The sequence below is a fragment of the Cyprinus carpio genome, chromosome B6 (assembly GCF_018340385.1).
Source record: "Cyprinus carpio isolate SPL01 chromosome B6, ASM1834038v1, whole genome shotgun sequence".
NCBI lineage: Eukaryota > Metazoa > Chordata > Actinopteri > Cypriniformes > Cyprinidae > Cyprinus > Cyprinus carpio.
Genome location: NC_056602.1, coordinates 25,452,476 through 25,475,637, shown reverse-complemented (window position 1 = coordinate 25,475,637; position 23,162 = coordinate 25,452,476). Strand labels below are relative to the sequence as shown.

The window sequence follows — 23,162 nt, the reverse complement described above, 5'->3', positions numbered from 1 at the left end:
ATAATTCATGACATTTTTTTTAGGATTACCAATTTAAATATCAAAATTCTTGTTTTCTCTGAATTCTGCATTTACATCTTGCAATTCCTACAATAGAGTGCAATAGATTCCACCACAGACTTTTTTGTTTTTAGAATTGCAAGTTTGTATCTTGCCATTCTGAATGTATATCTCACAATTCAGTGATCATTTTCTCAGAAATGTGAGAAAAAGTCAGAGATAAAAAGTTGCATTTTCCTTTTTATTTGTTTATTTTGTAGCAGAAATAGGCTCCCATACTTTTAAGAATTGAAAATGACTTTATTCCCATTGTAAACTAAAAGCTTGAACCTGTCAGGTTTTAGGACCTGTGGCTTCCCCATCCACAGAGGAGGCACTAAGACGGGACTTCTGGCTCTAACTACCACAGCAATCAATTTCTCAACAACAGGAGCTGCTTCGGACTGGGTGACAAGAGCACTCTGTTTCCCCATTCAGGATTAAGCATTGGAACAAAAGTGGAATATTGAAACATAAATATAAGGCATCATCTGATAAACTTTCAGAAGTGATAGAGAGTGAAGAAGAGGAGGAGAGAGGTAGGACAGTTTGATAACACATGCATGCCTTTAATACTTTACAAGAGAAGTTGTGTCTAAAAATGCTGAAGTACTTTGTGCACATAAAAATGCTAAAACACACTTGATTTTTAGTTGATCCTTGGTCCACTTTTAAGTTTTAGACTTAAACTCTAACCGCACTTTCTTATATATATATATATATATATATATATATATATATATATATATATATATATATATATACACACACACAATTATTTTGTGTAATCTTCTCTTTTTTAAAATAAAATTTTTTATTCCTCTCTATACTTCATACAGAATAAAGTGGAGTTTGTGCATGTAATTGTATGTAGGAGAGATTTTGACAATATTTATAGGAGTGACTTAGTTCACAGTCTTCAGGGGCAACCAACAAATCCCATTTGTCCCATCTTTGGGGGGCTTAAAGTGTCTCCCCTCCCTTCAAACTTCAGGATCATCAGGTTACTATTGCGATACGGGCCAGAGAAGGGCTTTCAGCTGCAGCACACATGCACAAACCTCTACTCACACATGACTCATATTACCTCCAGTCATACACTGCTGAGGATGTAGCATCAGGTCAGACATACCTTCCATATTTTTCATACAATGAAAGTGCACAAACTTTCGGCGCTCTCCGCGTTTTTTTTTTTTTTTTTTTTGTCATCATTTTTCTCTGTGTTGTAAGGCAGACATGACTGCAGCCATCTCAGTTACCTACATCACTCATTACTGATTCATGAGTACCAGTCATTACAAGGCATAATATGTGTGGTACAGCATAGACATGGAAGCCATGAAACAATAGCATTCTTGTGAGGCACTCTTTGACTTTTTGTAAGCATGGTGCAGCTTGTATACATGACATAAAATAAAAATTGCATAGATTTTGTACTTCTGTTTTTTTAAAAGAAAGAAATGAATATTCTGTCTTAATTTATCCACCCTCACATCATTCCAAGCTTTTTATAACTTTTCCTTCTTCCATGGAACACAAAAGGTACTTATAAATGCTATTATAATGAATGAGAACTGGGGTTTGTGAGCTTCCAAAAGGAAAAGCACCATAAAAGTATCATAAAAATATCATAAAAGTAGTGACTTGCGTCCCTTTGAAAGCTTTGTGTGAGAAACAGACTAAAATTTAAGCCATTATTGACTTGTATTTAAATATTAAGTGATTGATTTGTAATTTCTGTCTGTTCTTCACACAAAACTATCATATAACTTCAGAAGGCTTTTTAGTGTGGTGCACTAGTCATATACTAGGGACTATATGTATGGTACTTTTTTTTGTCATTTTGGAGCTTAACAGCTCCTCACTTTCATTATATTGAATAGAGTGTCCTGGATATTCTTCAAATATTCAACTTTTGTGTTTCACAGAGTTTGGAACAACAGACATATCCTTTTTGAGTGAACCATCCCTTTAAATATTTACTGTAAGTCTCTAAACTAACTTACATTTCACACTGTTTAGCCACATGTTTATTCAGGTCAGTTGCCACATAGAAAGCCAGGTTCATGCACCGTGATGTTCTCCAGACACCTGACACACTTTCAGCTTCTTATTTAGAACACAACAGGTTGTCTTTTGCCTTTTAATGATGATCCAAATTCTTGTGCCATTTCTCTTTTAGAATAGACAGTGTTTGGGTAGGAGAAGCTGATCCTCTCACAGCCAAGTGATCTGTACTATTGGCCTACTCAACAGGCTTTTTAGGGCTACCAGGCCACGTACAGTACACACATGCTTTGGGAGTGAGAACAGCATTTAAATGCAATTAAAAATAAATTATTGTTCTGTGTGTGTGTGCAAAATACAGGTGTTGCATCTTGAATTTGAGATGGTTGACATAATGTTTACTGTAGAAACAGTTTTGTGTTTCTACTGTAAGTTGTACATAAGAAACATGGATGCCAAACACTTAAAATGCTAGGTGTTAACTATTTTTAAGCAGTATTAGCTATAAGAGACACTACTGTTCAAAAGTTTGGGATAATATTTTTTTTTAAAGAGTTTTTTTTAAACATTTTCAGTTGTTTTGAACTTTCATTAAAGAATTTCTCAGTTTCCTCAAAAATGTAAAGCAGCACTACTGTTTTTATCATTGATAATAATAAGAAACGTTTTTGAGCAGCAAATCAGCATGTTAGAATGATTTCTGAAGGATCATGTGACACTGAAGACTGGAGTAATGATGCTAAATATTCAGTTTTGTATCACAGAAATAAATTACAGTTCAAAATAGAAAACAATTATTTTCAATTGTAGTAATTACAGTTTTATTAATTTTTTTTTTAATTTTTGATTAAATAAATGCAACCTTGGTGAACACATTAGACTTCTATCAGAAACATTATACAATCTTACCAACCCCAAACTTTTGAACAGTAATGCATATTGTCAAGATATCTTATTAGTCAAGATATCTATATATTTTTTATTTATCTTTTCATAATTTTTCATAATTAATTGATGTTTAAAAGGATCAAATTAGGCTGTATAATGTGGCAGTTTTGTAAAGTGAACTCTGAGTAGTTCAATATGAAAGTAAATACTCTGAAGACAAGTCACAAGTGTAATTAGTTGCAGTGTATATGAGGACATTGTAAAATCAAAAACTGCTTTCCAACTTCTGTCCATATTTTTTAAAATATTTATAGAGGCCCGTCAGGTTCTTTAAAACTGTCCGTAACTTTTAAATTTCAACATCTGCCAACAAGTTCTCACAAAAGGAAAAAATTTCCATTTGGCCTGAAATTCAAGAACTGAACAAAGGGGGAAAGCTTGACTTGCCGTCTTGTCACAGACCCTCACAAGACATCACTCTCTTTGGGATTTAAGTCCAACTGCCCCCTTTCCCACAACCATTCGAGGCTTTTCAGAGGGGTTTATGGTGTCAGCCTTGAGGGGGTTATTGGTGATGACCCTGGGCCTTCCTCCTTTGAGCCAGGGATTACCTGAAGAATAACAAGAGAAATGGGTGAGAAAATCTTTGAAAGCAAACACCCCGAGAGTGAGAGGTGAAGGGGAACTGAGAGGTGATTATCAAGGCTCAGACTAAATAGAAATTTACAGCTGGATTTGCAACGTCAAAATGGTTTCAAGAGGTGTTTGAAATAAGGACTGAAGGGGCACAGAAGGAAAAAAAACTTTGTTTACCGTAAGATAAATTTCAAGCATGTGCTAAACGGGACTCGTGTGTTCTTAGGAGTTATCAGCGAGGAAGAGTGTAAAAGGCAAGGGTAATTTCTGTCTCGTTTCCCTTTGAAGAACACAGAGACAGAGCTTTAAAGTGTCCTAACATGTGGTTTCAATTCAAAGGCACTCCAATAAATAGTGCTCTAAATGTATGCCATCAGTTCCCATACCGTTCTAAATCTGATTTTCGATGTAAACTATCCAGCATATTTACCATTTCTCCTCCAAATAGTTTCCAGAGATGCAGGTGTTTGCCCGTGAAATATTCTCTGACACATCCTTTTGTGCCGCGCTCTGTAAACTATAGAAACGTGTTGGAGGCCTTTATCTCAGGCTTGGATCGCCACCAGCCTTGTTCACTCTTTTCAACCTGGTGGATTCTGTGGCTTCAGGGAGCTGTGTTTAAGGACTTGAACTTCTAATTCCCCTGCAGTTTAGCTCTCAAACCTGACATAACAAGTTCGTACTGTAGTTGCTGTAATTGCAGTGTCATGTCTTGTTCGGTGGTAATGATGTCAGTGGAATGCACCTGTAGGGAAATAATAAAATTGGACCATTATATCTGAGGAAGACAAACCATTCACTCCTGGTAGTGGTGGGCGGTATGATCAAATAACCACTTTTTTAAATTTACAGTAATAATATATATCAAATTATAGTGATTTTATTTTGTTTGTTTATTTTTTTAGTAAAAGTGTATTTACTTTTTAAAGTGTATGCTGTATCCATGCTGTTTAAAAGTATAATTATAATTTATTTTATTCAGCAAGGATGAATTAAATTGATTGAAAGTGACAGCAGATACTTTTACATTGTTGCAAAAAAATTGGTTTCAGATAAACTCTCTACTTATCAAAGAATCCTGATAAAATTATGTCAGTTTTTACAAATATATTTAGCAGCGCAACTGTTTTCAACAGTAATGGTAAGAGCAGCAAATCAACTTATTAGAATGATTTCTGAAGAATCATGTGACTGGAGTAATGGATGAGACATGTTTGAAGCTGTATCCATTTTTTTTTGTCACTTGCAGACAACATAAAACTATCCTGTACAGTGCACTCCAAAGATTTTATTTCTTTAAATCTGATATAATAATATCATTATAAACTTTACAAAACAAACTTTTAACATAAAATGTATAAACTGTATGAAACAAAGTATTTAAATATTTAAGATTCATTTCTAGCCACTGCTTCACTCAGATCAATTTCAATTTAGTCAGTACAATTCTGAGACAATGATCATGTGACTCGTTGTACATAAAGTTAGATGTTATTGCTTTCACTGAAGCAAAAGATGCTCTTGGGAACATTCTTAAACCATACTAGAGAATATAATAAAACTTTTATTCATTTATGGAATAAAGGTTCCACTCAAATTTCTAAATTATTTTTCGGCACTTACCTACGGTATCTATATCAACATTTTTACAATCAAGTGTATAGCGTCACACCGCCCAGTCGTCACACTTCCACTTTAAGTAATTTGACCAGACTCTTCTTGGAGAGTGTGGTTAAACAATGATACACTTTATAACAAGATAAATATGTTGGTTATTTCAGGAAGACAGCGTTTTACAACCTCTTGCACACTTCTGTCATAAAATGCTTTTACATTGGAGTTTTTTAGTTCCTATGAACAGGTCTTAGATTTCCTGCTTTAACTTTACATACTGTAAGCAGCTTACTTGGAACACTAGGAAGAATGTGACCCTTTTATCTGAGAAATCATATTTGTCTTAGTGTGTGTTCTTGCGATTAACCAATCAACATTGCCTGCCTTCATTTCTTGTGGCTCCAGATTGAATAGCCACATGGCATTTAGCCCATGAGCAAAGATGGCAAATTTAAATCACATACTTTTCAGACGCAGCAGCCGAGCCATTCAAATGAATGGGATTGCTAACAAATAGCTTTCTTCAGGTATTACAGACCACCTTTCATTTAGTTTGCTGACATGTTTGTGTAGAGAGAGAACGTGGTTGAAGTTCGCAAGATGACGGAAGTAAGCAAGACAGCTGAAATCACTTACAGCACCTTTTAAGCCTTGTTTATTTTACTTGTGGAAGAATGATCTTTTCCAATGTGACAAGGATTTATTTTCACCATCCTAACATTGGAACAAATTTCAATATTTAGAGCGGCTGAGGACAGTTGTATACATCCACCATGAAGCCCAGTGTAAATCAGAACATCTGGGAGGAACTGGGCTGTGAAGAAAACATCTCGAGCAGGGATTGGCCAGAGGAGCACTAACTTCACCACGCAGCCTCGGGCTCCGGGAAAAGCCGGGCTGTTTGATCATGACAGATTCACAACATCCTCAGCCCTTTTTTTCCAAATGAGTTTTCACTCGTGACTTGTTGTTAGATAATTTAACTTTACTATTCACTCTGTTGTCAAGGGTGAAGAAACTTCACTTAGATGTCAAAGGCAGCATAAGTATGTATTATTTTTCATATCTAATTGATCTTTATATTGAATGTGTGTGTCTTTACTAGCACTTTTTTATGCATCCAGAATAAAAGTAATAATTTCTTTAAAAAAAAAAAAAAAGGAACGAAAAAAGTATACTGACACCAAACATTTGAATCGTGGTATTGTTACAAAAAAATTCTATTTTAGATAAATGCTGTTCTTTTTAACTATTTATTCATAAAATAATCCTGAACAAAAATATCACATGTTTTAAAAAATATTAAGAAGCACAACTTGCAGACTGGAGTAATGAGGCTGAAAATTCAGCTTTGCATCACAGGAATAAACTACATTTTAAAGTATATTAAAATAGAAAAACATTATTTTAAATTTAAATAATATTTCACAATATTACTGTTTTTTTTTTCTGTATTTCTGTAATCAAATTAATGCAGCATTGATGAGCATAAGAAACTTAAAAAATAATTTAAAATTTTACGGATCCCAAACTTTCGAACGGCATCTATCTATCTATCTATCTATCTATCTATCTATCTATCTATCTATCTATCTATCTATCTATCTATCTATCTATCTATCTATCTATCTATCTATCTATCTATCTATCTATCTATCTATCTATCTATCTATCTATCTATCAAAACAATTTAAATTAAAATCCCTCAATAAAAGATGGGCAAAACAGATATAGATTTTCATCCCAGACCAAAATAATGTGTTTTTAAACAGTTTGACATCTCAGAGATAATACAGAAATGTCGTTTAGTTCACGTGCAGTGGAATTGGCTCCCAAGACAGTAACTTTGTCTGTTTCTAAAGTTTATTTCGAGTGTAGCCATAAACAAGTCTGAGGCCAAATCTCACAAATCCCTCAGACCAGAGGCATCAAGTCTGCATTCCAAAACAGTTGCTGTTCTCCACCTATGATAATTAGTCTAAAGAAGCATCAGTCCGTCTGTACCCTGTCACAGCAGATACCAAACATGGTTTAAAGCGAGTGATGAGACTGTCCAGGTGAAACCTGTGTGCTGCAGCAGTTTCTTTAAATACCATTCGTGTCTGTGTTCTGCAGCCATGGAGAGAGCTGTTTTCGTGACTGCAAGCGTTAGAATGTCCAAGTGTTTATTTCAGGACCGTTAACAATTCATACTTAACTGTTCCTGATGTCGTTTCGCTCTTTTACTGGCATCCGGAGCCTTATTCAGGCTTGCTTGTTAAGTTGCTCCTCACCTGCCAAAAGTGTTGAAACAATGTAAATACTGTATGTCTTTTGTCCTGGCAAAGGTCTTCTGCACTGTTTTTCAAATATTTGGGCTAAAACATTCAGATTCAGAAAATGCAGTCATTGTTCACGTGTATTTTTGCATTCATTTGTAAGTTGTTTTGGATAAATATGGAATCCTCTTTCCACTAAAGAAATAAATATACATTTTTTTTTTATATCACAATACTGTATCTTACAATTCTGACTTTTTTCTTAGAATTAAAAGTTTACATCTCAGAATTCTGACATTTTTTAGTTTACATCTTGCAATTCTGAGTTTTTTCTCAGAATTGTTTGTTTACATCTCGCAATTCTTGCTTTTTTACTTCTCGGAATTCTGAGTTTACATCTTGGAATTCTGGCTTTTTTCCCCTCAGAATTCTGAGTTTATGTCTCACAAATCTGGAATCTTGGAATTCTGACTTTTTTCTCAGAATCTTGTGTTTACATGTCACAATTCTTTTTTGTTTCCACCAAGACTTTTTATCTCACAATTCTGCCTTTTTTGCTCACAGCTGCAAGTTGATATTTCTCAGAATTGCAAGAAAAAAAAGTCAGAATTGTGAGATAAAAACTCACAGTTACTTTATTTTTTATTCCATGGTGGAATCAAAAAAGAGAATTCTGAGAAAAAAGTAAGAATTATGAGATAAAAAAATTAAATATTTTTCCGCATGGCAGAAACAAACTTCCATAGATATGATATCTATATCTGCTAAATGAATAAATATTAATGTGAAGGCCTTTAATGGACATTTACTCACCCTCAAGGTGAATAAAAATACAATGGAAGTCATCAACTGTTTGATTACCAGCATTCTTCAAAATATCTTTTATGTTCAACAAGAAACTCATAGAGGTTTAGAACGACATAAAGGTTTGTAAATGATGACAACATTTTCATTTTGGGGTGAACTATTCCTGTAAGTGATTGCATTTTACATGTTTTTAACAGATGAAAAAGCTTGAAATTTGTGATCTGTATTATACTAATAAATAAATTAAATTATAATGAAAAAGCTTGAATATATATAGATATATATATATTATATATATATATATATATAATAAAATAAGGTCTTGAAATGATGTGAAGAGTCTTTTTAGTCTGTACTCAAAGGGAAATATTTCAGCTTGTTCTTAGACCTCCTGACTCTGGTCAGAAGATCCAGCACATCTGTTTTAGATTGAAATAGCCTGACAGAAGCGGTCAGATTTAGGTATCTTTGCCTTCATGCCTGCTATTTCTCCATAGTTACTCAATAGCAGTAATTGGCAAGCTTACACCTCTACACAGAAAACAGGAAGGGTGTCGAGAAAATTGGACAGTTGACAGTTGGTCTAAATTGCCTGCTATTATGCTTTTTAAGACAGCTTCTGCTAAATAATGTCCAGAGGCCAAACAAGAGAAAATCTCAGGCTCTGGATTCCAAGCAAGCCGGAGCTAGCCGACAGCATGCAATCCTACAGAAGCATTCACATGGCCAGGAGCATCAATCCACTGCAGTGATACCTTCTCAATTATAGTTGTGGGTTAGATAGCTGACTGTCAGTTTGTGCAAGGAAATGTACTAAAACAACATGAGTAATAAGACTTAAGGCATTGGTGAAGTATTTGAATGGATTCCCACACAAAAGCATTTCCTATGTAGTTACTCCATCTACTCCATGATTTTGGCAGCTCTTACAAACAATTTGATTAGGCCACGCCCATACGAAGTGAAATCATGCATGATAATCAGGTCTCAGGTGTGAAATAGTATCTGATGGAATTGAAATAATGTCAATAATAATAATGTAAAATGAAAAATATTAATAATTTTATAAAAATATGTTTTTGCAAATAATTCATGAAAAAAATTTTTTTTAAATAAAAATATTTAATGTAGGGTTATCATGGAGTTTTGTCAATCATAAATCATGAATTTTAAATATTTTACCATTTTAAATGTTTTTTATATGGTAACCATTTATAATGTTAAATTAAAAATAAATTTGTATAATAATAATAATAATAAAAATAGCATAATATATCTATAAAAATTAAAATGTTATATAAATTTAAATGAGTTTTTAAATAAGTAATAACTTGTAAATGTTTTGAGTATTTTACCATTTTAAATTGTTTCTTATATAGTAAACAATTACAATGATTAAAAAAAAAATTCTTAAACCTTTTTCATTTTTAAAAAAAAAATGTTATTAAAAAATATTAATAAATGTAGGACTCTCATGAATGAGAATTTGTCTCTGGTATAAAAATAGTGTGTGATGTAATGTGTTTCTTATATGTTACATAAAATGACTGTAAATGAAAATGAAACAGAAATATGTTTAGACACTTTGTTTTTCTGATGGATTTGTAAATTGATTTGTATATGGGAAAAATTATCATATTAAGTAAAAAAAAATATTTTTCTGAAAGTTTTTCTAATAATAATAACAATAATAATAATTAAACAATAATAATAATAATAATAATAATAATATTAATAATAAATCATTAATTATAATAATTAATAAACAAGATCTTCATGTAGTCTCGGGTTAAGTATCTGATAGAAATCTGAAGTGAAAAAATAATTTTTATTTGTGTACTCAAGCTCAGTTTAAAACACATATTACATTTATACAAATCATGTCAAAGAGGGCAGCACAGGTAAGTAACTAAATGAATTCAAGTGTGTGAAGAAAAATAAATATTCATAATATAAATTACTTAAACACATATTTTATAATGAACTTTTTTAATGGTCTCAAAGTTTAACAAATGTAGCCCCTACTCTTACATGATATGATTTCAGTCAGTCATGTTATTTTTGGCAATTTTTAAAAATGCGTTCTCATACTTTTATGCACTGAAATGGTTTTGGATCATCTTTTCAGGTTTTTTTAATTTAGAAAGCTTGACAGGAACTGTCTGTTGTGCATGTAAATAAACATTAGATCACAGTTGTAGTTTTTTTCTGTCCTGCAGTCTTTGTTGCTTAGATGTGGCTTCTACACAGAGTAAAAATCAGCAAATTTAGCCATAACTCATAACACAGTGAGGGGGGGGGCTGCACAGCGCTGTCCCAAACGCCAGCGCTCGCATTGTTGTCCAAGTAAATGATGTAACTTCTGTTTCTCATTGAGGGAATTTGTTGAAATAGTTAAATTACACAGCTGGTGGTTTGGAGAAGTGCAGAGGAGATGTGAGTAATATTTTAGATTGATGTCTTCATATTTCAGCACTCAGACTCTTTCTCTTGTGGGAAAAGTCAACCAGTTTTCTTTACTCTGAAAACAAAAGAGAGTCTCAGCTGTGTTTTCGGAAAGGAAACAGAAGATAATCATTATGAGACCATTGATGCATTTGAAATGTTTTCTGTTCACCCACATGTTAATTTTATGCACGGAAACCATCTATCAATCCAGCAGCCGTTAATGAGTGACCAATATTTTTACAGATGCCATTTACTGAATGTCTGTTTTTATTGTTTTGACATTGTTCGTACTTTTATATACATGTTGTATTTTTCTTTGGAACTGCTCTTAGGTTAACTTTAACTAATAGATTAACAGGGGATTAACAAAATGGATATCCTGAGAGAGTTTCGGGTCAGTAGACACCCTGTCAGGCCAGGGCTGTGTCTTCTTAGTCTGTAAAAATAGGGCACAATGTAGGCCTATTGTGTTAATATGAAGGAAATCTCCTTAATGATTTTTCACAGGGTGTTTCTCACATATTTTGAATTATGCATAGTATTATTTTTTTATTTTTTTATTTTTTATCACCGATTGTGTTTTATGCAATCATACACATTTGGTTTTCTGTGATGTACTGAATAGTGTTGTGAATTTACAACATCTCCACAGTAACGTTATCTGGTTGGCTGATTTGGATTAGGTTCTGTCTAAATGATTTGTGATAGTCCTGGAAGCATCATATAGCATTGGTCAAGAGTTATAAACAAGTGAGCAATGTTTTGGAATGTATGTCCTCATTTTCCAGCAAAAATGCATTTAGAAATTTACATCTGCGACGGAGTTACATTACAGCCAATGTTGCAATAGTTTTCATTATATGTAAATTATAATGTAAATTCCAATACATATTTTAATAAATTGTTAGATGTAAATAGTTTCTGTTAATATTCAATGAAAAATAGACATATTTTTAGAAATATATTTTATATATATTTTTATTGCATAGTGTATATATATATATATATATATATATATATATATATATATATCTATATATATATATATATATATATATATATATATACATATACAGTACAGGTCAAAAGTTTGGAAACATTACTATTTTTAATGTTTTTGAAAGAAGTTTTCTTCTGCTCATCAAGCCTGCATTTATTTGATTTCAAATCATACAGATCCAAAACTTAATAGTTTAGAAACAATCAGTGTATACAATATGACACGTCTCAGGTATGTATTACAATGATTAAAATAATTAGTTGGTTTAGAATTTAGATGTTTTTTTGAGTAAAGACTCAGCTGTTTTGAGAAATTTATCCAGGAAAAATTGAGAGTATTTGAAAACTGAATCTTTTGGGATGGCAACACAAGTTCACTGCAGAGCGAACTTCTGGAGGGTTAGGAACTAGTGAGTTTAGGTAATCACAGTGGGTCGTTTTGTATGCATTACCTGAATTTAGTATATTTGATCATTCAGAAAAAAAAATATGATATATTATTACAATTTAAAATAATGTTTTTAAATTTATTATACATTATCATTTATTTCTGTTGCAAAAGCTGAATTTTTAGGATCATTATCTGATTCTTTTAGAAATCATTTAATAGATGTTCATTATCAAAGTTGGAAACAGTTCTGCTGCTTAATATTTTTTCAGAACAGTGATACTTTTTTGATACTTTGATGAATAAAAAGTAAATAAAAAAAAGAAGCTATGTTTTTTAAAATATAAATATTTTGTAATAACAATATACACTACTGGTCAGTAATTTGGGGTCAGTAATTTTTCTTTCTTTCTTTTTTTAAATAAAATCAATACTTTTATTTAGCAAGGATTTGTTAAATTGATAAAAAGTGATAGTAAAGAAAAATATATTATTAGAATATATATTATTAGAATTTTTTTTATTTTGAATAAATGCAGTACCTTTTTAACCTTTTATTCATCAAATATATTAGACAGCAGAACTGTTTCCAACACTCATAATAAATCAGAATATAAAAATGATTTCTAAATGATCATGTGATAGACTGGATGTACATGTGACACTGAAGGCTGGAGTAATGATGCTGAAAATTCAGCTTTGCATCACAGGAATAAATTTTTTTTTTTTAAGTATATTCAAATAGAAAAAACTATTATTTTAAGTTGTAATAATATTTCACAATATTACTGTTTTTTTTCTGTATTTTTGATCAAATAAATGCAGGCTTGATGAGCAGAAGAGACTTCTTTCAAAAACATTAAAAATAGTAATGTTTCCAAACTTTTGACCTGTACTGTATATATATATATATATATATATATATATATATATATATATATATATATATATATATATATATATATATATATATATATATATAAATATAAATTCATAATTACACCACCATTCAAAAGTAAGTCTCTTATGCTCACTAAGGCTGCAAAAATATAGTAAAAGCATTAATATTATTAAATATTATTACAGTTTAAAATAACCATTAAAATGTAATTACAATTTTAAAGTGCAGTTTATTTCTGTAATGCAAAGCTGAATTTTCAGCATCATTACTCCAATCTTCAGTTTCACATGATCTTTTAGAAACCATTCTAATATGCTCAATTGGTGATCAAGAAGCATTTCTTATTAACTTTGATGAACAGAAAGTTTAAAACATAGAAATAGAAATGTCTTATAACATTATAAATGTCTTTGAGTCATCTGATTGCTGGATAAAAGTATTAATTTCTTACAAAAAAATAAATAAATAAATAAACTTTGAATGATCGTGCATGTAATTAAATAATTAATAATTTTTGAAAATAAAAGAATTGTTAGGGAAAGCAACAATCTGAACTAACTACCTGACTGTGTCAGTGAACAAAAAAATATATTCATTGTTGAGTCCTGCTTCTTTTGAGTCTCTCTCTTTATGTGATTCTCTGGAGCTTGTATAAACTTGATAAATAGATTTTGACTTGACTAGACTTTAACTGTCATATCTGTTCATCACTGCAAAGAGACAAAATGTAAGCGTTTTAGGCGGTCCTGGGAAAGGCCTGAGCATCTGTCTGATACAATAGCCTGAGCCTTACACTGTGTACCACACACATACAGCCTCTGGCTACTCACTCTGGCAGAGGAAGTGATGTGTGTGCATTCCAATGTGATGACCCGTCCTCACAGGAAGAGCAGGTACTTCATCTTGATCATGTTGACCTGCTGGGTGGCTGTTTGCAGAACACTATGCACTGCTGTGTGCATTCAACTGTACTGTAGGACTTTTTAACTGAATTAAAACTTGTGTTCATAGTATGTTATTCAGTATTTACAGTCTATGTAATATTTTTTTTTATCCTTTTGACATATTCAAGATGTCAAGGTTATTTCACTTTTAATTAAGGGTCTGTATACCCATATATCTCATATATAAAGGAATAGTTAACCCAAAAATGAAAAGTTGCTGAATCTTTACTCACCCTCAGACCATCCAAGATGTAGAAGAGTTTGTTTCTTCATCAGAACAAACTTGGAGAATTGAGTCCAACCAGCTGATAAAAACCATCACAACAATTCACAAGTAATCCACACCACTCCAGTCCATCAATTAATGTCTTATGAAGTGAAAATCTTAGTGTTTGTAAGAAACAAAACCATCATTAAGATGTTTGTTAACTTCAGACCGTCACTTCCAGCTAAAATGTGAGCTCTCTATCCGTAATATGTGACCCTGGACCACAAAACCTTAAGTGTAAACTGTTCAAAATTGAGATTTATACTCTGAAAGCTGAATAAATAAGCTTTCCATTGATGTATGGTTTGTTAGGATAGGACAATATTTGTTTGAGATACAACTATTTGAATATCTGGAATCTGAGGGTGCAAAAAATCTAAATCGCCTTTAAAGTTGTCCAGATGAAGTCCTTAGCTATGCATATTACTAATCAAAAATGAAGTTTAGATATATTTACGGAAGGAAATTTACAAAATATCTTCATGGAACATGATCTTTACTTAATATCCTAATGATTTTTGGTATAAGAGAAAAATCTATAATTTTGACCCATACAATGTATTTTTGGCTATTGCAATAAATATACCTCAGCGACTTAAGACTGGACCCTTTGTGGTCCAGGGTCACATATTGCTTTCTCCAGTGAAATTGCAGTGCTTGCAAATGAAAACAACGGGTCAACGGGTCAGAAGAGACAGTTTAAGATAAAACGTCTTAATGATGAATTTGTTTCTTACAAACATGCAGCTTTACACTTTAAAAGATGTTAATTGATAGTGGTGTGGATTACTTGTGGATTATTGTGATGTTTTTATCAGCTGTTTGGACTCTTGTTCTGACGGCACCCATTCACTGCAGAGGATCCACTGGTGAGCAAGTGATGCTACATTTCACCAAATCTGTTCCGATGAATAGACAAACACATCAACATATTGGATGGCCTGAGGGTGAGTTAATTCAAAGCAAATTATTATTTTCTGGTGAACTATTCCTTTAATTATGTATGTACAATTATGATGAATATTTATGATAACCCTAACACTAACGTGGGCATGGATTTTAAGCCTGGATTTTTTCATTAGAAAAGTATTATCACACCTCGTCAGTGAGCTGCATGATATCTGTTATGTCTGGAGCACAAATGGTGTTACTTACCGAAGTTTAAAACTTAGGGTCAGGGGTTTGATCATGTTTCACATGTAAGTCATACATGTTTGTTTATGTCTAGTGGAGATGAGATATGGAAATCTTTGTATAATTGCTAACAGGGTGTTTATGTGATGGTACAATAATGTCCAGTTCTATATCCAGAGCTGATTATATGACCCCATCTGGATTCATCATCATCTGTTGTCAGTAACACAAGCGATAAGTCTTTGACACCATCTCATAACAGACCTCATGCAGTCAGCCATCTGGATGTGTGTATGTGAGTGTGCTTGTGTGCATTATGTGCATGGTTGCTTGTATTAACAATCATAAATTTGTCAGGGAAACATTGATAAACTATATTGGTGGCATTGAAATCACCGCAGTCATTAATTTTAATTGCTGTCCAGCCAGCTTTGTCATTGTGGCCAAGCGGCCTAAATAAATGTTCTTTATATCCTAACAAGTTTCCTTCTGAAATTATACAACTCATACTAATATTGTATATGACTTTCTCCTGGCAGATGATCAAACAAATGGAAAATGTTGTAGACTTACATTGAAGAAAGAGCTGGAGCCATAAAATAATAGAGACTAGGGCTATTATTACAAAGCTACTTGGTTTATATATATATGTAGGCCTATGCATGTATGTGTATGTGTATGTGTGTGTATATGTGTGTGTGTGTGTGTGTGTGTGTGTGTATATGTGTGTGTGAGTGTGACCCTTGTAAAAACCCAAAAAAAGAAATCGTATAGTCACACAGATATATTTGTAGCAGTAGCCAACAATATACTAGTATGGGTCATAAATGATTGATATATTTTTCTTTTATTGCCAAAAATTAATTAGGATTTAAGTAAACAATAAATACATTTCCATGAAGATTCATTTTAAATTTTTAAAGTAATATATCATTTGTAGCTAAAAAAATTAAATTGGAAAACTTTGTGTGGGTGTGTGTGTGTGTGACCCTGGACCTCAAATTTAGATTTTTTTTGCACACCCTTATATTTGTTCAGATTTCCAAATAGTTTTGTATCTTGGCCAAATATTGTCCTGTTTTTATGCCAAAAATCATTAGGATTTTAAAAAGATCATGCATGGGTTATTTCAACCCAACTTTGGGTCAAATTTGGACTAATTAATTCTTTTGGGACAAAATTAAATGTGAAAATTTCAATATTTATGGTTTTTTTAGCACCCATATTTCAGACCCAAAGTTGGGTTGGCCCAACAACCCAGCATTGTTTAAGAGTGTATATTGTCCTGTTCTAACAAACCATACATCAATGGAAAGCGTATAAATCTCAATTTCAAAAAATTGACACTTATGACTGTGGTCCAGGGACACACACACACACACACACACACACACACACACACACACTATAAACTATTTTGTGTGTGTGTGTGTGTAAAATATATACTAGAATATGAGGAAAAATGCAAAAAAAAAATGCAAAAAAAAAAAAAAAAACATCTTCACTGTCATTCGTATACAGTTAGGTTGAGTTCATTTGTTTGCCACTGTGAATTGAACCCATGCCTTTTCATCTAGGTATATTTCATACTTTGAAGATAAGTTTAATCTGACTAGCTTCTTTTTGGCAGGAAGGTCCGAACATGCCCGCTGTTTCACCTCATCCTAAATGGCAATGATTCTCATTTTACATAATGCCATGTGACAGCTTCTAGTGAAGCTATGTAGACTGTAGCATAAGTCTTCAGTGTGCATTAAAGGGGATGCTGCCTGTGCATGGACTTCTAGTCCACAGGCCCAGGGCCAGCACAAAGCCACGCTTCATCCCTGAGCTCTGCCACACATGAGTGCTTAAAGAAAGCTGCCCTCCAGGAATCCATAGCCCTGTGGAGGCTGCAGATAAGGCTGTGCATATGTGTGCTTCGGAGGAGCTCACGTTACACACTGAAACCCTTGCCACCCAGGAACTGTTACCATATGAAAGCAGACTGTTTTGAAAGGAGAGCACCGCCTGGCTCTGCTCTTTGTGTCAGCGTGATAACATCGGCTATGCCAGACGGAATGTGTTAAATTGTCTCTATCACAGCTAATGAGTTTGAGGTCAGTGGCTGAGGATTTCTTAGACCACCTCCACAAGCCACACAGAAAGGCTGCGATCCAAAGCAATTTACTGGAGGTTTGTGTATGTTGTGGCAGTCGGATGGTTTGAGTGTGGGGTGTATGTTGATGTGTGTCACATTTGGGTTTTGGTCTGTCTTGTTTGTCTACGCGTGTCACGCTCAAGCAGTAATTTGACAGTGATTACTACATCATTCATTGAAGATGCCATTTATCCGCTGAAACATAGTCTGAAATGTGCATTTTTCTCCCAGCATTTCACCAATGGAAGGAATGCGTTTGGACGGATGAGGTGTTTCTCCATGTAGGAAAGAAACAGGAGATCTGTTTAATACGACAAATGTTTTTCCTTGACGGCAGCGAGATGTCAATTTTAGATGTTTGTCTTCAGAAAAAGGCCTAATCTAACATATCTCCCCTCCTGGGTCTGGTGAATCATTTTTTGTAAATCCGTCTGAATGAATCGATTCACTAGAGTACAACGCTGCATGAGTGATACGCATGCGGTAAATGGCAATTATGTGAAATTACAGCTTGCTTCATACTTTTCTGTACCTCTCTGCAGAGGAGCTGGAAGCAGAAGATGCCACGCTGGTCGATACATGTACCATGAGGAGCACAGAGGAGCTACGCTAAAGACAGACGGGAGAAAACAGTTCACCTGGACACATTTCACAGGTAAACATAATCTTTTTTCCTCTTAAACACAAGATTACCTGTGTAAAGCACAGATATAAACCTATTTTCAGTATTAAAAAGTCAAAGCTATGCTATGCTAGTTTGCGGAGGTTCAGGTTGTGCTGATACACATGTATGAGGGATTTCTACTGCTTGAATAGCTGTCAGTTAATGCTATATAGTCCTGGCTCCCAGATTCAAAAAAAAGTACCAAAAAGTTCTTTGGACAGTAATTTGGATACAGTACCATGGTACTACCATAGTTTTGGAGTGTACAGCTAATGCTAAAGAATTACAGTAAAATTTGTATAGTTTATAGATATGGTAATCATTCGATATTATGGTACATACCAAATATATTACCAATCTGATATCACTGTACAACAATAATGTCAAAATATCCAGTTGAAGAGACTATAAAACATTCTCTTGTTGAGTATTTTTGTTAAAATATTTATTATATTAGATAATCGATTCATAAAAGTGTTTAACTAGGTTTTATATACCAAGTAACACAGAAGATTAAAAATAATGTTATCAGAAAGTAATGATATTAATTTAGATTAGGTGTGACATATGACCATCGGTATCTGAAAATATTTTATATGTATATATATATATATATATATATATATACACTTTTTATATATGTGTGTGTGTGTGTGTGTGTGTGTGTGTTTGTGTGTGTGTTTTTTTTTTTTTTTATATATATACTGAACATTTTAATATAATTATATAAAATATTTTAATGTTAATGTTTTTAATGTGTGTGTGTGTATATATATATATATATACATATATATATATATATATATATATATATATATATATATATATATATATATATATATATAGGAAAATATTAAGTAGAAACCAATTTAATATTATTATCTAAAATATTTTAGTATTAAGTATTTTAATATAAATATGATTATTTTAAATATATGAATCAGCTAGTATTACAAGCAGATAATACTCTTGTTTAACAGAATGAAACGAACAGTTTAACAGAAAAAAATACTAACAGTTATTCTGTTGTATATTATAATGTTTTAATGCCTGATTACGCTACTTCAAAAGAAAATGAAATTAAGAAAAAAAGTTTGGAGCTTTATTGAGCTTTTTTTAAATTGTGTAAATCTACAGATTTCAACTATCATATTATCTACCATTCTTTGGCTGTATACATATCTGTATATATATCAGCCAAAGAAATGTAAAGAAATCTGGCATCATATTTGTTTGTATGTTATTGCGTGTGATGAAATCTAACGTTAATCTATGCCATACTCAGGTCACGTTGAGCCCATGCGGTGGTCCATGCTAGCCCTGCTGCTCTTGTCCTGCAGCCAGATGTTTGCCCAGCGCCCAGGTGACATCTGTCCACAAAACACCGGCCATGGACAGCATGATGTCACGGCAAACCCTGTGCCGACTGTGGATCCTAAACTCTTCAACAAGAGACGGTACCGCTCACCCCGGGTTCTGTTCAGTGAACATCCCCCCGACTCAGAGCTCGCTGGGCACCAGATGAGGAGCAGGACGAAGAGAAAGGCAGGAGCACCTCAACACCGCGGAGTTTACTCCGTCTGCGAGAGCATTAGCACTTGGGAGGGAAATAAAACCAAAGCTACGGACATCTCGGGCAACGAGGTCACCGTCTTGCCCGACGTAATCATCAACAACTCCAAGAAAAAGCAGTACTTTTTTGAGACGACGTGCAGCAGCGGGCGGACTGGAGGATCCGGGTGTTTGGGAATCGATGCACGCCATTGGAACTCGTACTGCACCAATTCACACACGTTTGTGCGAGCGCTGACTTCATTCAAGAACCTGGTGGCATGGAGACTCATAAGAATCAATGTAGCTTGTGTGTGTGTGCTGAGCCGAAAGTCTTGGAGACAATGACAAACTGGCTGCTTTTCAACATGCCAACACCAGCCTAATGATATCAAACTCATATTCCTCTCTGTGATGGTGGACATTTTCCTTGTGCAAACCATTAATGACAACTTCTTACATAAAACAGACCATCTAAGGAGGACACTACAATGGACTTTTTTCAGTTCTTTTTTAAGTCTTGTTAAGATAATTGTTTTCATTTGCAGCATTACGAGAACATGTACATACATTGTTGTGTGTGGTAATTGTTATTTATTAAACCGCATCATTATTGTCTAGTTGATTTGGTGCATATTAGGAGATGAGGTCATTTTAAATGAACATATGTCATCATTTACTCATTCTTGGAATCCTCAGTGTCTGTTCATTACAGCTGCATTGACCTTTTGCCATTTTTTGGTTCTGTAGAAGAAATAAAGTCATACGGGTTTGGAACGACATTAAAGTGAGTAAATGATGACAGAAATTTTACTTTTGGAGGAACTTATTGTCGATGTGAATTTAAAAGTAACCTAATTTACTAACTAACACATGTTCCTGGTATTATTGATTGGCGCACATTATTCCAAAGAAAAAAAAAATGACTGAATGACTTTTATTTTTGGCTGATGTCACTAAGCCCCTCAAACCAATTGTCAACAAATTTCCACAGACAGCTTGTCAGTCAGTCACACATGGTTTAAAAAGTCCTGGGCCCAGTTGCAAGAAGTGTATTGTCAAGGGTTTTCTTAACCTTAGGGGCTTCTTACAGACGTCTACTGGCCTACATGTTCTTGTTAAATATCTTGACTCTGAAATATATCATCTTATCAAATTAAAATGGTTTGGAAATGGTAAAACAAATCTGTTTCATGTTGACCTAAGCTCTTTCGACAGCATATGTGCTGTTGGTTACCACAGAAGATAATTTGACGTGAAAAATAAATATGAAAAAAAAAGAGTTGTTTTTTTCCATAGTGCACTTACTGAAGTCTAGTAGACAAGCATGAATAAATACTTACAAGGATAGTTCACCCCCCAAAAATTATTTAGTTACACTAGATTTATTCTAATGCTGTATGAACTTCTTTTTTGAAGGGGGAAAAACACCCAAACGTTGCATGTTAGCATGAAACACTAAATGGTTTAATAGAATTGCTTATCAACCAACTAAAAAAAGTTAAATCCAATTACCTTCACTTGGTATTTGCTCAAGAATACCAATTAAAAACATGGAATGAAACCAGAATAACCAGAGGTTTATCGATCTAGAAAAATAGATCAATTTTACAGGTCAAATAAACTTAAGTTATAACATAAGTGACCTTTATTTTTTTTGCTTTTAAATGCTGGCACACTTGGCGTCCAATGTAATCGCATTACTATAAATATTTCACATTGTCCAGATTATTTTCTGTGGCCATCAACAGCATGCCATACGGTTGACAGAGCCAAATCAAGAATATTCCTTTAAATATTTTCCATTGTGCTGTAAGCCAAAAAAAGCCATTGAACTTTACAGAACAACCTCAGTTAAAGCTTTCGGGAATTAGTTGGGTTTTTTTCTGGTTTTGATGTTAAAAAAAGCCGTGACTCAGACACGACCTCCAGCCATGTGGCAGAAAAACTAAACGGTCAGGGCAAATTTTGTCAGACACTTTAAGTAAGCCGGAGAGTTTGTTGAAACTGACCGACCTCACATCTCAACAGATGTGCCTCACACACATGGAAACGGACCTACGCTGGAATGCATTAGACGTTCCCCTTCCAGACTAGAGGCTTCCACGTAATGCCTAGAGAACTGGCCTTGACAGTGAAAATCGTTAAAAAAGCAATTCTAACAACCACAAACAGGTGTGTCATCCCAATCAGACTTTGAATACATTTGTTTAGGCAGAATGTGGAAGTCTTAAAAAACAGATGGTGAGACCCACCTCAGGTTTGATTGTGTAAACAGAGGAAGATCACATGCCAAAGGTCAGGTGCACGGCCAAATGATGAGGTCATGTCTGGAAGCCTGAAAGCCACAGGTCTGCAAGGTCAGACGTCAAAGTTCGGGTGGAATAATCAACAGGATTGTTAGGTTTATGTCACATAAACCATTAGGTCCTTCATCAGCACTTGTTTGTTTAGGGATATATTTAAAAAAAAAAGAGTCACTTTCACACAACCATTTGCTCTCATTAGAAGAGGATGTTTTGTGGTCAACAGTTATTTCAAACAGCTCTGTGTACTCAGATGAAGAATGAGAGAGAATTTTCCTCAAGCTCATGTTAATGGAACAAACAAGCTTGTCTCTAATTGTTTGTAGGACAGCTCCCTATGGAGAGTCTGTTGTGACAAATCCAAAAGAGCCCCTTTTGTTTAATTCACAGAGAATATTAACGAGATTAATGAACTGTGGACGGTAGGCTACTGACACACTGAGGAGATTTCAAACAAGGCCACGGCCGCCCCTCCGTGTGCGTGCTACAAGGATTTATCGTCTTCAGAAAGGCTGAAGATTCCTTAATCACATTCACATAAAAGTCTCAACTCTTAATCGAGAGATAACAGTGAATTAATGTATCTAAAGCGATGAGTTGTGCAGTAAACAGCGTGGACGGACCAATTCAAAAACAAACAACAGTCGCCCTCTAGTGGTTGATTCCTAAATCTACAACGGATGAAGCCATTAGGTCGATTTAATGGTGCCATTCTCTTCTGTTATAGTATGAATGAGTCCCTTTTTTTGTTGCAAAAATAAGATTTCAGATGTCATTTCACTTGCCATTTGGCCCGTTGTTGTACAATATTGACAGTACACGTGTTTTTAGTATACATTTTTTTTTCACTAGAGGGCGCACTGCTATTACAATCTTACTCTATGTTGTTTAAATTAATGTAACATAATTAATTGCTCATATACTAAATATATTAAATATCACATGTCCTGATTTTATTGCAGCAAGGCCGTTCATTCAAAGGTTTACTTGATTCATAGGAAAACATTTTCTTGACTAGACCTGAGATAACAATATATATATATATGTTTACTTGATTCATAGGATATATATATATATATATATAATATATTGATAATATATAATTAGCATTTCCACTTTTAAATAATTAGAGATTCATACAATAATATTCATAAAAATAAAAATAAAATA

At 33.6% G+C, this 23,162-nt stretch overlaps 1 protein-coding gene across 1 annotated transcript; it reads left to right on the top strand.

The window, feature by feature from the left end:
• Nucleotides 1-362: 362 nt before the first annotated feature.
• Nucleotides 363-22,798, top strand: ngfb (nerve growth factor b (beta polypeptide)). Its single transcript, XM_042726480.1, has 3 exons — nt 363-578; nt 18,014-18,126; nt 19,421-22,798. The coding sequence occupies exons 2-3, from the start codon at nt 18,051-18,053 to the stop codon at nt 20,032-20,034; spliced, it is 690 nt and encodes a 229-aa protein (XP_042582414.1). The 5' UTR covers nt 363-578; nt 18,014-18,050; the 3' UTR covers nt 20,035-22,798.
• Nucleotides 22,799-23,162: the final 364 nt, after the last annotated feature.